This window comes from Centrocercus urophasianus, unplaced genomic scaffold (assembly GCF_019232065.1).
Source record: "Centrocercus urophasianus isolate 14NV4802_14NV808 unplaced genomic scaffold, USGS_Curo_1.0 seq_21, whole genome shotgun sequence".
Taxonomy (NCBI): domain Eukaryota; kingdom Metazoa; phylum Chordata; class Aves; order Galliformes; family Phasianidae; genus Centrocercus; species Centrocercus urophasianus.
In genome coordinates this window covers 9,446,684-9,459,096 of record NW_024884767.1, presented here as the reverse complement: position 1 = coordinate 9,459,096, position 12,413 = coordinate 9,446,684, and the positions used below count along the sequence as shown (strand labels likewise).

At 42.6% G+C, this 12,413-nt stretch overlaps 1 protein-coding gene across 3 annotated transcripts in view; it reads left to right on the top strand.

Annotated features, from left to right (window-relative positions):
• ABCA1 (ATP binding cassette subfamily A member 1) overlaps positions 1 to 12,308 on the top strand; it is a 90,750-nt gene extending 78,442 nt beyond the window's left edge. For all 3 annotated transcript variants that reach the window (XM_042822778.1, XM_042822779.1, XM_042822777.1), the window contains exons 36-50: positions 141 to 310; positions 1,522 to 1,699; positions 2,262 to 2,377; positions 2,465 to 2,609; positions 3,828 to 3,951; positions 4,526 to 4,655; positions 4,782 to 4,902; positions 5,074 to 5,136; positions 5,594 to 5,700; positions 6,095 to 6,236; positions 7,350 to 7,484; positions 8,088 to 8,191; positions 8,343 to 8,435; positions 8,622 to 8,865; positions 9,071 to 12,308. In XM_042822778.1, the coding sequence (XP_042678712.1) occupies positions 141 to 310; positions 1,522 to 1,699; positions 2,262 to 2,377; positions 2,465 to 2,609; positions 3,828 to 3,951; positions 4,526 to 4,655; positions 4,782 to 4,902; positions 5,074 to 5,136; positions 5,594 to 5,700; positions 6,095 to 6,236; positions 7,350 to 7,484; positions 8,088 to 8,191; positions 8,343 to 8,435; positions 8,622 to 8,865; positions 9,071 to 9,211 (2,013 nt within the window). In that variant the 3' untranslated portion in view covers positions 9,212 to 12,308. The remainder of the gene's footprint in view (positions 1 to 140; positions 311 to 1,521; positions 1,700 to 2,261; positions 2,378 to 2,464; positions 2,610 to 3,827; positions 3,952 to 4,525; positions 4,656 to 4,781; positions 4,903 to 5,073; positions 5,137 to 5,593; positions 5,701 to 6,094; positions 6,237 to 7,349; positions 7,485 to 8,087; positions 8,192 to 8,342; positions 8,436 to 8,621; positions 8,866 to 9,070) is intronic.
• Positions 12,309 to 12,413: the final 105 nt, after the last annotated feature.

Below are 12,413 nucleotides of genomic sequence, written 5' to 3'. Positions count from 1 at the left end.
CAAACTATATGTGCAGTCCCTGAGCAAAGTACCTGGAAATAGATAGAAAGAAGTTATAAGATACAAATTAAAAGATAGAACTTCAAGAGGGAAAACTGGTATACCTGATGCCTTTTTGACACTGATGTGGTCTCTTGCAGGTGTGGTTCAACAACAAGGGTTGGCATGCCATTGCCTCCTTCCTGAATGTGATCAACAATGCCATTCTTCGGGCCAACCTGCAGCAAGGCAAAAACCCTAGTGCTTATGGGATCACCGCCTTCAATCACCCACTCAACTTGACGAAGCAACAGCTCTCTGAAGTGGCCCTGTAAGTCCTAATGTGAATACAGTTGGGTTTGGGATAATCAGCTGGTGATTACTGGAACCTGGCGATGCGAGAAATGCTGTAGTGTCATTGATGGGCAAGTCAGTAGCTATTGGCACTGAGATTTTACTATGTTGGCCTTAATGCCTGTATCCTGGACAAGCTGCAGCATGTGCTATTGAGCACTTGCTCATAAACCAGCACTACTTTTTGACTCTAGTTTAACTACTTACTACTCAAGGAGGATGAGTAACCAAAACAAAGGAGTCAGCACCAGTTAAGTAAGGAATATAGAAGTTGCTTACTCTTATTATGTAGCTTGTACTAAATATGATTGGATGTCAATATATAAGTAAATGTCTGTGATTCTGTGATATGAAACAGCCTATCACCACTGCTGTTTCACACTGTTTTCACTCTGCTGTGTTCTCAGATCTGCAGTAGTTTCTCTCCAAAGAGTCTGTAGGCAGCCAAGTTTCACAGAGAGAAAAGAATTTTTTTTTGTATGAATGTGGTTTCTCAGTGCTGTGCAAGCTTTCTGTGTCTGTGTACCTAAAACTGAGCTTTTGAGAATAAATGAAGTCCTCTCATTTTCTCCTTCTTGACTCACCGTGGATATGGTCATTCTTTTGTCCTTCAGTACGACTATTTGACTAAGATTGATAGATGCTGTTTAGTTTTGCTCACTGTCTCAGCCTTGGGGTCTTAGACCAAATTACTGAGATACTGACAAGTTCTTCACTATTACAGACCGAACCAGAACTCATAAACTGTGTGCAAACTTTCAGCACAGCAGTGGCTGATGACAGAGACACCTTTGAACGTTGAAACGAAACCATGCAGAAACAACAACAAATCCTGACGTTAATAAATACATTATGTGGGAATACATTGTGTGGGAATACATTATGTGGGAAACAAAGTTATGTAGGACAGTGGTGAGGAAAGGAGGACTACTGTGTTGATGTGACCAAACCTTCTGCAGGTTGTGGTACTGTTTTTGATACACTGACAGGCTGTGCATATTGCCTTCACTGTACAGATGGAGAGCATCTCTGCAGTTAACATGGCCTGGTGTGGTCATCCTTTACCCTGCAAAATGAGAACAGCAAAAGGAGAATGAATTTCTGCATTGCCCACATGAACTGCCTCATTTTGTCTCAAGGGAGACAGCACCAGCATACAAACACTTTGCTTTCCTTCTTTTTGTCCAGGATGACCACGTCTGTGGATGTCCTAGTCTCCATCTGTGTGATCTTTGCCATGTCCTTTGTTCCTGCCAGCTTTGTGGTGTTCCTTATCCAGGAGCGTGTCAGCAAGGCTAAGCACTTGCAGTTTATCAGTGGTGTGAAGCCTGTGATCTACTGGCTGGCCAACTTTGTCTGGGATATGGTAAGGGCTGGACTGTACTCCATGGCTGTTCTAAACTGTCCTCCATCCTGTGGTTGCAAGGTGTCTGCTGAAGTGTAGAGTGTAGCTAGGGCCAGTAGGCACTACATTAATTCATCATGTGATAACTGTTCTGCCTTTGACTTCTGCCTTTGCTCTCTTGGGCAGTAGTGCACCTAGATGGGACAAAAAAGGCTGAACTGAGGATGGGAGGGCAACCATAAGCTCCACCATTAGGCGTCAGTGACATATTTAATGTCACTTGAAAATATGTGACCCAGAATGTTGGCTTGCATAGCCCCTTGCTCTGCTCATTCAAGGTAGCCTTTTCAATCTGTTATGTCCAGAACCTGTGAGAGTCTTATCAGCTACTTCTAGAGGACCAAGAAGTGTGAATTCTTGTATACCACACTGTTGCTTACACGTGTAATGCTGCTATGAATTTCCCCTTGTGAGTACACTTGGGAACTCTGAAGGATGTTGAAGAACACTGGTGCAGAGCAAAAAGATGCGTTAGTTTTTGTCATCTGGAAATGAATCTGAAGCTGTATTTTTCACCTTCCAGTGCAACTACATCGTTCCAGCCACACTCGTCATCATCATCTTCATCTGCTTCCAACAGAAGTCCTATGTATCCTCTTCCAACTTGCCTGTGCTCGCTCTTCTTCTGTTTCTCTATGGGTAAGGGATTCCTTCTCTGCAGGATGATGAGGGAAACATTTAAGTTTGGAAATTACTTACCTGATGTTGTTGCCTTTTGTCTTGCAGTTGGTCTATCACTCCTCTGATGTATCCAGCCTCCTTTGTGTTCAAAATCCCCAGCACAGCATATGTTGTGCTGACCAGTGTGAATCTCTTCATTGGCATCAATGGTAGTGTGGCCACCTTTGTCCTGGAACTCTTCACCAACAACGTAAGTCTTCCCAGAAGCTCTTCACTGTCTTGTGCTGATGTAGAGCAGAATTCCACATTGGTGCCATGTTGCCCTGACAAACTCCCAGCTTGTTACCCTTACTGCAGTGTTGTAAATGTGTTTAAATATGTTTAATTTGAATTTCTTACATGTTCTTCATTGGGGGGCAGTTTCTATCTACTGCAGGGCATTTCAAGCACTCTGGTTAGTTGTCCTCAGTTTTGCTTTCAGAAATAAATATCTCACTGACTTCCCTTTTGCATCTCACTGCAGTTTTTTCCAAGGCCAGATGCCTAATGGGGAAGGTCCAAGTGTCTCTCATGCCTGTATGTAACACAAGATGCCTTAGCAGGCCCTGTTTGACACCTTAGTGGAAAGTACCTCTAAGGGAGCCCTGTGGGATTAACTTGTTGATTGCACCACCTGCCTGTGGGCATGAGGCAGCACTCCTTGATGGTGATCCCTTTTGCTATAAGGCCTATTTTATCTCATAGAAACATGCACTTTCTTAAAGATATGCCTGGTAGAACAGTAAAGTAACCACTCATCGGGACAGGGGGCAATGTGCACTAACTGGAACACAGGAAGTTCCATACGAGCATGAGAAAGAACTCTGTTCTGAGGGTGACAGAGCCCAGAGAGGTTGTGAAATCTTTTTCTCTGGAGATATTCAAAACCCGTCTGGATGCTTTCCTATGTAATCTATTGTAGGGAACCTGCTTTAGCAGGAGGTTGGACTTAATGATCTCCAGAGGTCACTTCCAACACCTCCAATTCTGTGATTCTGTTGTCAGTCTGACCTATGAACTAAACCACCTGGAAAAAGATTACAGCATCCAGTATTGGCTATGGAGGGGCTACCTACAGCCAGTGAGATCACCAGTGTGTGTAACCGCAAGTTTCCCATCTTCTCAACCTGTAGACTTTCTGCATGTTGCCTTTTGCAGGCCTTGCCTTTTAGACTGAACATTTGAAGAAATCTCTTATTTGGTGTAGACTGCTTGCTTTAATAGCATCTTGAGCAAAGCAGGAACACTGACTGTCTGGAAGAGCTGTGGGGCTGTCTCTTGGCAGAATATTTCTAATCCCTGTTTTTTTGTGGGATTGCAGTGCTGCCAGCTGGCTGCAGGTGGTCATTCACAGCATGACATCACATCCAGCAGGTGGTGGCTTTTCTCTGCTCAGGCAACTCACTGGAACTTAATTTTGTCTTAACAGAAGCTGAACAACATCAATGACATCTTGAAGTCTGTCTTTCTCATCTTCCCTCACTTCTGCCTGGGGCGGGGTCTCATTGACATGGTGAAAAATCAGGCTATGGCAGATGCTCTGGAGAGGTTTGGTAAGTGAAATTGTGTGAGCCTGCTCTGGACTAACACCCTTTGTTCTTCTGACTTTTCAGGAGTTGAGAGTACACAGTTTGCAGCACAGGGCTTATCAGAGCTGGCAGGTATTCTCAGCTGTCCTCTTCAAGCTGTTTCAAACACCAAAGAAATCAGGCACATGGATCCCAGAACTTTCAGTTAGAGTCCACATGCATGGGGGGAAGATCGCTGGGCTAAGTGGAAGAAGTGGCTAGCATTCTGAGAGTTGTTGTGGTTTATTTTTTTCTGGAATGCAGATGAGAGGTGTGAGTCAGTTGCCTTGTGCTTCTTGAGAATATGGGCCAGCTCTTCTTTGGTAGACCACATTCTTAGTGTCCAGTCAACTTCTCCCAAGAGAGCATGCTCAGACCCAACTTTGCTACAGTGAGAGATGTTTACACAGTCACAACTTGTATAGCTTGTCCCCAGTCTCCTCTAGCTGATTGCTCTCAGTTCTCCCACTGCCTGAATTGATGAGCTCTACAGGAAGAAATGGTATCAATCTCCTGTTGCTCTGGAAAGGTGACTGTGCTCATCTTCTCATCTTGGCAGGCGAGAATCGTTTCGTGTCCCCTCTGTCGTGGGACCTGGTGGGAAGGAACCTGTTTGCCATGGCAGTGGAGGGTGTAGTCTTCTTCCTCATTACTGTGCTCATCCAGTACAGATTCTTCATCAAACCCAGGTAGGTTGTCTGCTTCACTTTCCCACGGCAAGCAAGTAAAGTTTTCCTTGGTATTTGCCATGAAGTGGGAAGAAAGATTAAGATCCGTCATCTTCTCCCAAGGCTTTACCATGTTACTCTCTACAGGCCTGTCTATGCCAAGTTACCTCCTGTGAATGAAGAAGATGAAGATGTAAACAGAGAAAGGCAGAGAATAATAAGCGGAGGAGGACAGAGTGACATACTGGAAATCAAGGAGCTGACCAAGGTAACAGGTTTTGCATTTCTAAGACCCATTTATGCAAAACTGTGCAGTTTACCAGGAGTCTCATTAAGAAAAGTCTGATGGAATCAAAAGGGAAGAATATTTGTAGTGTTAAATATGTGCAGGTCTAGTTATTGTTTTCATTTACATTGTTGTTTTTTTTTCTGGTTTCAGATTTACAGAATGAAACGAAAACCAGCAGTTGACAGGATATGTATTGGAATCCCTCCTGGAGAGGTAGGCTTATTTTGTCATTCATACTGCTTCAGTATTTTTCAGCTATCTAAGAGCAACACACAACACATAGTAGAGTGAAATTAGAAGCAGGTGGTGTTCAACTTACACAAAAGTGAATGGCCTGGAAGTTGAAGCAGTTTATGTCTCAGTCTCTCTCTGCCTTTGAAGATGGTAGAGAACTCTGCAACCTTTTAGGGCTAGAGGTCAAAGCATGGCACTCTCTAAAGCTTAGCACAGACACACTAAGCTGGCACTGCACCAAGATAATGCTATAGCTGATGCTTTTTCCCAGCGTGAAGATTTACGCTGTAAATGAAAGCCCAGTTTATTCAGAAAATGCACTGACTTCTTCCAAGTTATCTTGAGAGTCAAGGCTGTTGCCTCCAGACTTCTCAGTGATGAAAACTATAGGGCTGGATCCTGTTCTCAGTGCTTATTTGCTTTTTTATATCCCCAGTGCTTTGGACTTCTGGGAGTAAATGGTGCTGGCAAGTCATCCACTTTCAAGATGCTAACTGGTGATACAGATGTGACAGGAGGAGAAGCTTTTCTCAAAGGAAACAGGTAAAAGATGATACATCTTTCACTGCTCTGTCTTAAAGAAGCATCTTTGCTGCTTCCTTCTTCAACTTTCTTGGTCTTTGTTCCACTTCCAACAAATCTAAATGCTACCCCACTTTTTTCTATCTCAACTCTTGGGCCTTGGCCTTTTGCTGAGTCTGCTAAAGTACTGCAGCCATTTAGCATAGTGGATTTAGTCTGGTAGTCGCTTCTGAGTACCTACTCTACCATGTTTCAATGTCATATTTATAAAAAGAAAAGAAAAAGAGTTTAGTGAAGACAGACTTCAGGAGTTGTTATTAGTCCAGTGATTCCAGACCCATTGATCCACCTTCCTCTTATCATCTCTATGTTGTGTACTTGTAAAATCATAACTAATGGTGTTCTTATTTTACAGTATCCTGTCGAACATCCAAGAAGTCCATCAGAACATGGGCTACTGTCCACAGTTTGATGCTATTAATGAACTGCTGACAGGGCGAGAACACTTGGAGTTCTTTGCACTCCTCAGAGGTGTTCCTGAGAAAGAAGTTTGCAAGGTAAATGAAACACCACAGAACTACCCCAGTGACAAACTGTTGCTGATTCCACAGCTGCTTCCTCATATCCCACAGTACACATAGTATTATAGTGATCTGCTTCTTTCTGAGTGATCACACTGTATCATTAAATTGCTCCTGTTTCAGCATTCACACACAGGCTTACACTTACAGTGTAAGTCAGTTAGTAACAGTTTTACAGTAGCATACAGCACACTTCTCAATTTCAGTTCCTTGGGTTGGCAGCAGCTTTCACCATTTGTATCTTGGATTCTGTAGAACTGTTTCCAGATTCAGTGTCCAAACTATGCCCACACAGCTCTGAAAGCAGTGGCAAGTGAAAACTGCAAGCTGCTTTGAGGTTGCGGGCTCCTCTATGCTGTTCTCCAAGCACAGGGACCTGGTTCTAGTTATGGTGCAAATAGTAACTGAATCTCTTTGCTAAACACTTTTTAGTTCTTAAACTAAAGCAACAAGTGGCTGACAGTTGCAGTGTATGTACTACTGAATAACGAATCAGATCCTCCCAATATATCTGAAGGGCTGAAATGCACTGTAGTGCCAATTGCTGTGTGTCAGGAGAGACGGTGTCCTTGCTGCAAGCCCATAGCAACTAAAAAGCTAGATAAAGCATATACTGCTGAGACCACTACACTAGTAGTTAGCAGGACTAGGCTGATGCTGAACTGCATGGTCACTTCTGGCGTGGGCGCTGGCTGCCCAGTGCAGTGGGCACAGCTTCAAGCTGCAGTAGTTCCAGGAGTGTTTGGACACTGCCCTCACTCACAGGGTTTGGATTTTGTGTGATCCTGTGAGGCCAGGAGTTGAATTGGATGATCTTTGTGGGTCCCTGCCAATTCAAGATATTCTGTGATTATGCGAATCTATGCTAACTAGGCTGCAGCTGTCTGATTGTCTGGGCCCTCAGGGGCTGGTATTTATACACCTTGATCTGAGGGTGAATGGGGTGTTTCAAAACCTGGAGCTATGCCAGATTAAAGCCTTGAGTGAGTGGCCCTTCTGAAAAATCATCTTAAAGCCAAAGCTTGTAAGAAAAATCTCACTGTGTAGATGTTGCTGTGAATGACTTATGAAGATACTGTTCTCTTGTAGGTTGGCGAATGGGCAATTCGGAAACTGGGCCTTGTGAAATATGGAGAAAAATATGCGGGCAACTACAGTGGAGGGAACAGGCGCAAGCTCTCCACAGCAATAGCCCTCATTGGAGGGCCACCTGTGGTGTTCCTGGTGAGTCTGCAACCTTAACTCATTAATGTTTTCCTCTAAAAACAGAAAAACTAGGCCCAGATGAAGACTGCCTATTTTGTGACCAACCAAGTCTAAAAATGTCATCAGTCGCCTAAATATAAGCAAAGAACACAGGGAACCTTTATTTGGGACTGCTTGAGCCTATTTGAATGTATACTGAAACTATAATGTGTCTCATGGTTTCTGTTCATGAAAAATCAGTGGAGAAGTGGAGATCTCAAACATGATGCCAAACAGTTAAAGCATCTTCACCACTTGCACAAATATTTTTACATGCAGAACATTACGGCCCTCCAGCATTTTCTAGCTCAATTTAAACTTGAACTGAATTTAGCTTGTTTTAGAACTGACTTTTTCGATATGTTACAATTGCAGAATAAATAATGCTTCTCAGTTCTTCAAATTTTAAATTAGCAAACGTGCTTTTGAGCATAAGTTGTTTTCCCATTTTAAAAAATGTATCGAATCCCTTACTGTCATCTTTCGCAGTATGCATAATCAGAATGGTGAGGTCATTTCAGAGATGAGGTATTTGTTGGCAGCATGGAACAGCATATTCTATTTTTTGTATGTATTTTGCAGGATGAGCCAACAACAGGGATGGATCCCAAAGCACGCCGTTTCTTGTGGAACTGTGCTCTGAGTGTTATCAAAGAGGGGAGATCAGTGGTTCTTACATCTCACAGGCAAGTATCAACCCTTGTATCATACTGCAGCTATCATACTGCAGCTATTGCATCTGCTGGGGCTGGATGCAAAGCTTGGCCCAGCTGCTCAAAGTGTTGAGGAGCCCTCCAACACTCCTTCCAGCCTTAAGGAATTTAATTCTTTCTACAGCATGGAAGAGTGTGAAGCGCTGTGCACTCGAATGGCGATAATGGTGAATGGGCGATTCAGGTGTCTGGGCAGCGTCCAGCATCTAAAGAACAGGTAGCTATTTTGTTATCATTTACATCACAGAGTCGTCTGCGTTTTTAGAGCGATACAGTCAGACTTAATTCCTCATGCAGCATTCCCACTGATTTTCTGGCTGTGGGAAAAGATGCTGAATTCTAAGCTGTACGTCTGTTTCAGTGCCACTTATATGAACTCCTCTGCTGGCCTTCTTGTATACAGGTTTGGAGATGGTTATACCATAGTGGTGCGAATTGCAGGGGCTAACCCAGACTTGAAGCCAGTTGAGGAATTCTTTGGGCACGCCTTTCCTGGAAGTGTCTTGAAGGAGAAGCATCGCAATATGCTGCAGTACCAACTTCCCTCTTCGCAGTCTTCACTGGCCAGAATATTCAGTATTCTCTCCCAGAACAAAAAGAGACTCCACATAGAAGACTACTCTGTTTCTCAGACCACACTTGACCAAGTAAGTTTTTAGTAGCCTGTGTGCCAAAACCATGATTCTGGTGAGGTAGGAATAAATGAGTGAACTTACCTGACCTATCTTGTAATGGCATTTCAGCAAGCTAGGTACAGAATTCCAGGACTAGTCCAGAATGGACTCAGTATATAGAATGCTCTAAATTAGTGAAAATCCAGAGTAAGTGTGTGATATGGCCTTTTTCTTGCAGGTATTCGTAAATTTTGCTAAGGACCAAAGTGACGATGACCACACCAAGGACCTGTCATTGCACAAAAACCAGACTCTGGTAGACATTGCAATCCTTAATTCCTTTTTGCAAGACGAGAAGGTAAAAGAAAGTTGCGTGTGAGCCAATTTCAGCCAGGAAATAATGAGCAGAATGCAAATTTCCTTTGCCTGGGGATAGGTTACTCCCAAAGAAGCTAGAGGGAGAGAAACTGGACACTCTACTGATAACCATTCAATGCAATGCAATTCAATGCAATGAAAACAAAATTCCATTTTAGGGGCAGTGCCTCATGGAGTCGTCTTGTACTGTTCTCAAGTGAAAGACTTGAATTTAGCTCATTACAGTACAACTCTGTGAAGCTGTGGTAAAGCACCCACCAGATGCTGTGGACTTTCAACCACACTGCATCTTGTCCTGTACAGTATCTTTTTGTTAGGGTTGCAAAAACAGTTCATTAAGGAATAATGGCCAGTGGTTATTTATTGATATATTAAAGACATGTATGTTTTACTCTTGAAAACATGCATGTCAGGAGTGGGAATTTCCTGGTGCTACGTCCATTGCTGGCAATGAATGCACCAAGACAGTCAGTGGCAAGAGAAGTCACCAGCATTGTGACCTTTGTTTGTGAAAGCATACCTGACCAGCTGCTTTTCCTAGGCTGGTGTAGGTCAGTTGGTGACATCTGGGGTCATGAAGCAGTGCTGTGCAGATGGGATGGCAAGACATGGGCCATCGTGTCTGTGCATCTACTTCAGAGTGGAGATATGCAGAACTGTGAACCCTACAAATGCACAGGATTGTCCCACCAGCATCACAACCATTAACCTACTCTGACTGGGTTTTCTTGTAGTTAAGTACTCTCCTGCTCCTTTGAGGTACTGCAGCAGCTGCATGAACACCTGGCAGAAGGGAGTGGGTGAGAAAGCAGACCACAGCAGCAAACTCAGTAGTTGTACCAGCTGCTAATACCAAGAGCAAATTCTAAATCATGATATGCCACTCAGATATGTAATGTCCGCTCTTTAACCCCTGCTTTGCAACAGAAAGGTACCCATCATCTATAGTTACTGCTTAGCAAAAGAGTGTTGCCATTTCTGGCTTTGCCAGATAAAACTAGAAATGTAGATTATTTTTTTTTTTTAACAGTATTATTTATATTTCTTTGAATAGGTTGGTAGCATAATTAGGGATTGAAAGTGCTTTCAGTTGATCTTTGTAACCCAAGTATTTCTTTATGCCTGCAATGCTGTGCTTTCGTTCTCTATTCAGCAACAGCTCCATTCGTGATGCAGGCAGGTTTCACTCTCTTGCAATTAGCCACTATCTGTACTACGAGTTGTTCACGTAAAATTTTCTGTCATGGAAGCTGGTATAATATTAGATTAATGTGCAAGTTTCTGCTTCCGTTGTGCAGTGTAGTGTCAGTTGGCAGGCGATCCCTAACTGGAGCACACACTCTTAATTCATGTGAGAAACTGCGAGTAGGAGAGCCACAAATGACAGCAATCAAGTTGTAAAGTTTTACGAGGCCAGAATAATGGTAGAGGAAAGATTACATGGTGAGAACAAGCAGTTCTTGTTCATCTTGTACAACAGCCATTGGAGAGTACGCTTTTGTTAATAAACTTATGTGCCCTTCTGTCTCGCTTTTGCATTCAGAAATAGGTTCAGTAATGTGGTATGAACCCAAGCATAGTTCCTGGGCAATTCCTGTGTGTCATGCCTCTGCCTTAAGTACCTGTGCAAGTTCTGCACTCACTTTTAATGCTCCACCATGAATGCGTCATGGACCATTTTCTTCTTTGAATGCCCATAGCAGCACAACAGTGGTGAAGAGGCTGGAGTGAGCCTTAAGAAGGCTGAGTACATATTTCTACGTGTACTTGATAACATTGACCAATTCAGCATTTTTAATACACGGACAGTTAAATATTTAGCACAAGTCCCCCGTCCCTGCTGCGCCCTACTTTTGGGTAACATAATAGCTTACTACATGTTCTGCTGAAGTGCCTTTTTCATACTAATTATTTTTTATCTATTACATTGCTACGGGGATAGAAAGGAGAGTGATGGGGATTGGTATACCTCACATAAAACATGCTTTGTTTTTACCTTTGTGGCACCCTTACCCCCATGAGGATGTCTGCACCAAACTTCTATGTGCAGAACTATTACCAAGCAGCTGAGCTACAGCCATGACTTTTCAACAGCAGGCTGCTCATATGTTATAAGCCATCAGTGAGACAAATGGCATGTAGTGAATACTTACCACTGCTAGAAATCATTACTGCAAATCAGAATTAAGTGAAAATCTCAGCATAGAGACAGAAGTGAAGGGCTTAAGTTTTGCAGTGCATGGATCTAGTGCATGTAGAACTACAGCGAGTTCTAGGAGGATTCATATTTGGTCTTAAAAGAGGTGTAGTTTGCTCTTTGCAACTGCTCATATTAAATGACTAATTTTGCAGGAAACAATGGTGTCTTTTTTAGCTTAGCTGGCCAAAAAGAGATTCTTGGTTCCTGTGTCCTGTGAGTGTCTTGCTCATAGTCTCTCACAGGTGGAAGTTTGATATCTGTGACAAAAAGAAAGACGTGGATGTTACCTGAACTGTTTCACAGCTCTAGTCCATCTTGTTTGTTATTTGTAGTCATACTGAACAGACAGCATAAAACAGCTCTTGTGCAGATTTGTCATGGATAATCTCAGACAACCATTTGCCTATTCTTATAGCTCTGCATAGGGAAAAATCACTCGAGTCACGTACAGTATGATTGTCAACCACTCTGGATAACGGAACTGCACTGAGGTGTTAACTTATTTTAAACTGTGTTACTGTTGAAATATTGCACCCTTCTTTATAGTACATTTGTATTTCAGTACGGAGTTGTTACACTTTTCCCCCATGGTTAAACCACCACTTTGTGCTTATCTTTGCCTCCTGAACTGTAGTTGGTCCTTCATTCCAAGCACTTTATGCTATCTGTAATGGGATCTATTTTTGCACTGGAATATCTGTTAACTTTGCAAAAATTGAGTGAGATTTCACAACTGAAATTTCTGAGTTAAATCCTTACGTGGACATTTTCATTAAAGGAAAAAAAAAAAAAAAAAAAGTATCTATATTTGTATTTGCTAATAACTGTTATGTGAAGTATTAAGAGGCACTCTAATTGCCTTGTATTAAGTAAAAAATAAAGCTGTTCTGGAACCCTTGGTCTGTGAAGTGTCATTTATGCATGTACTTTTTTGAAGAGTGCTGTTCAGAAGTTCATGTGGCCCCGTTTGCGTTTGGTGTGAACTTTCATGCATAATGTATGA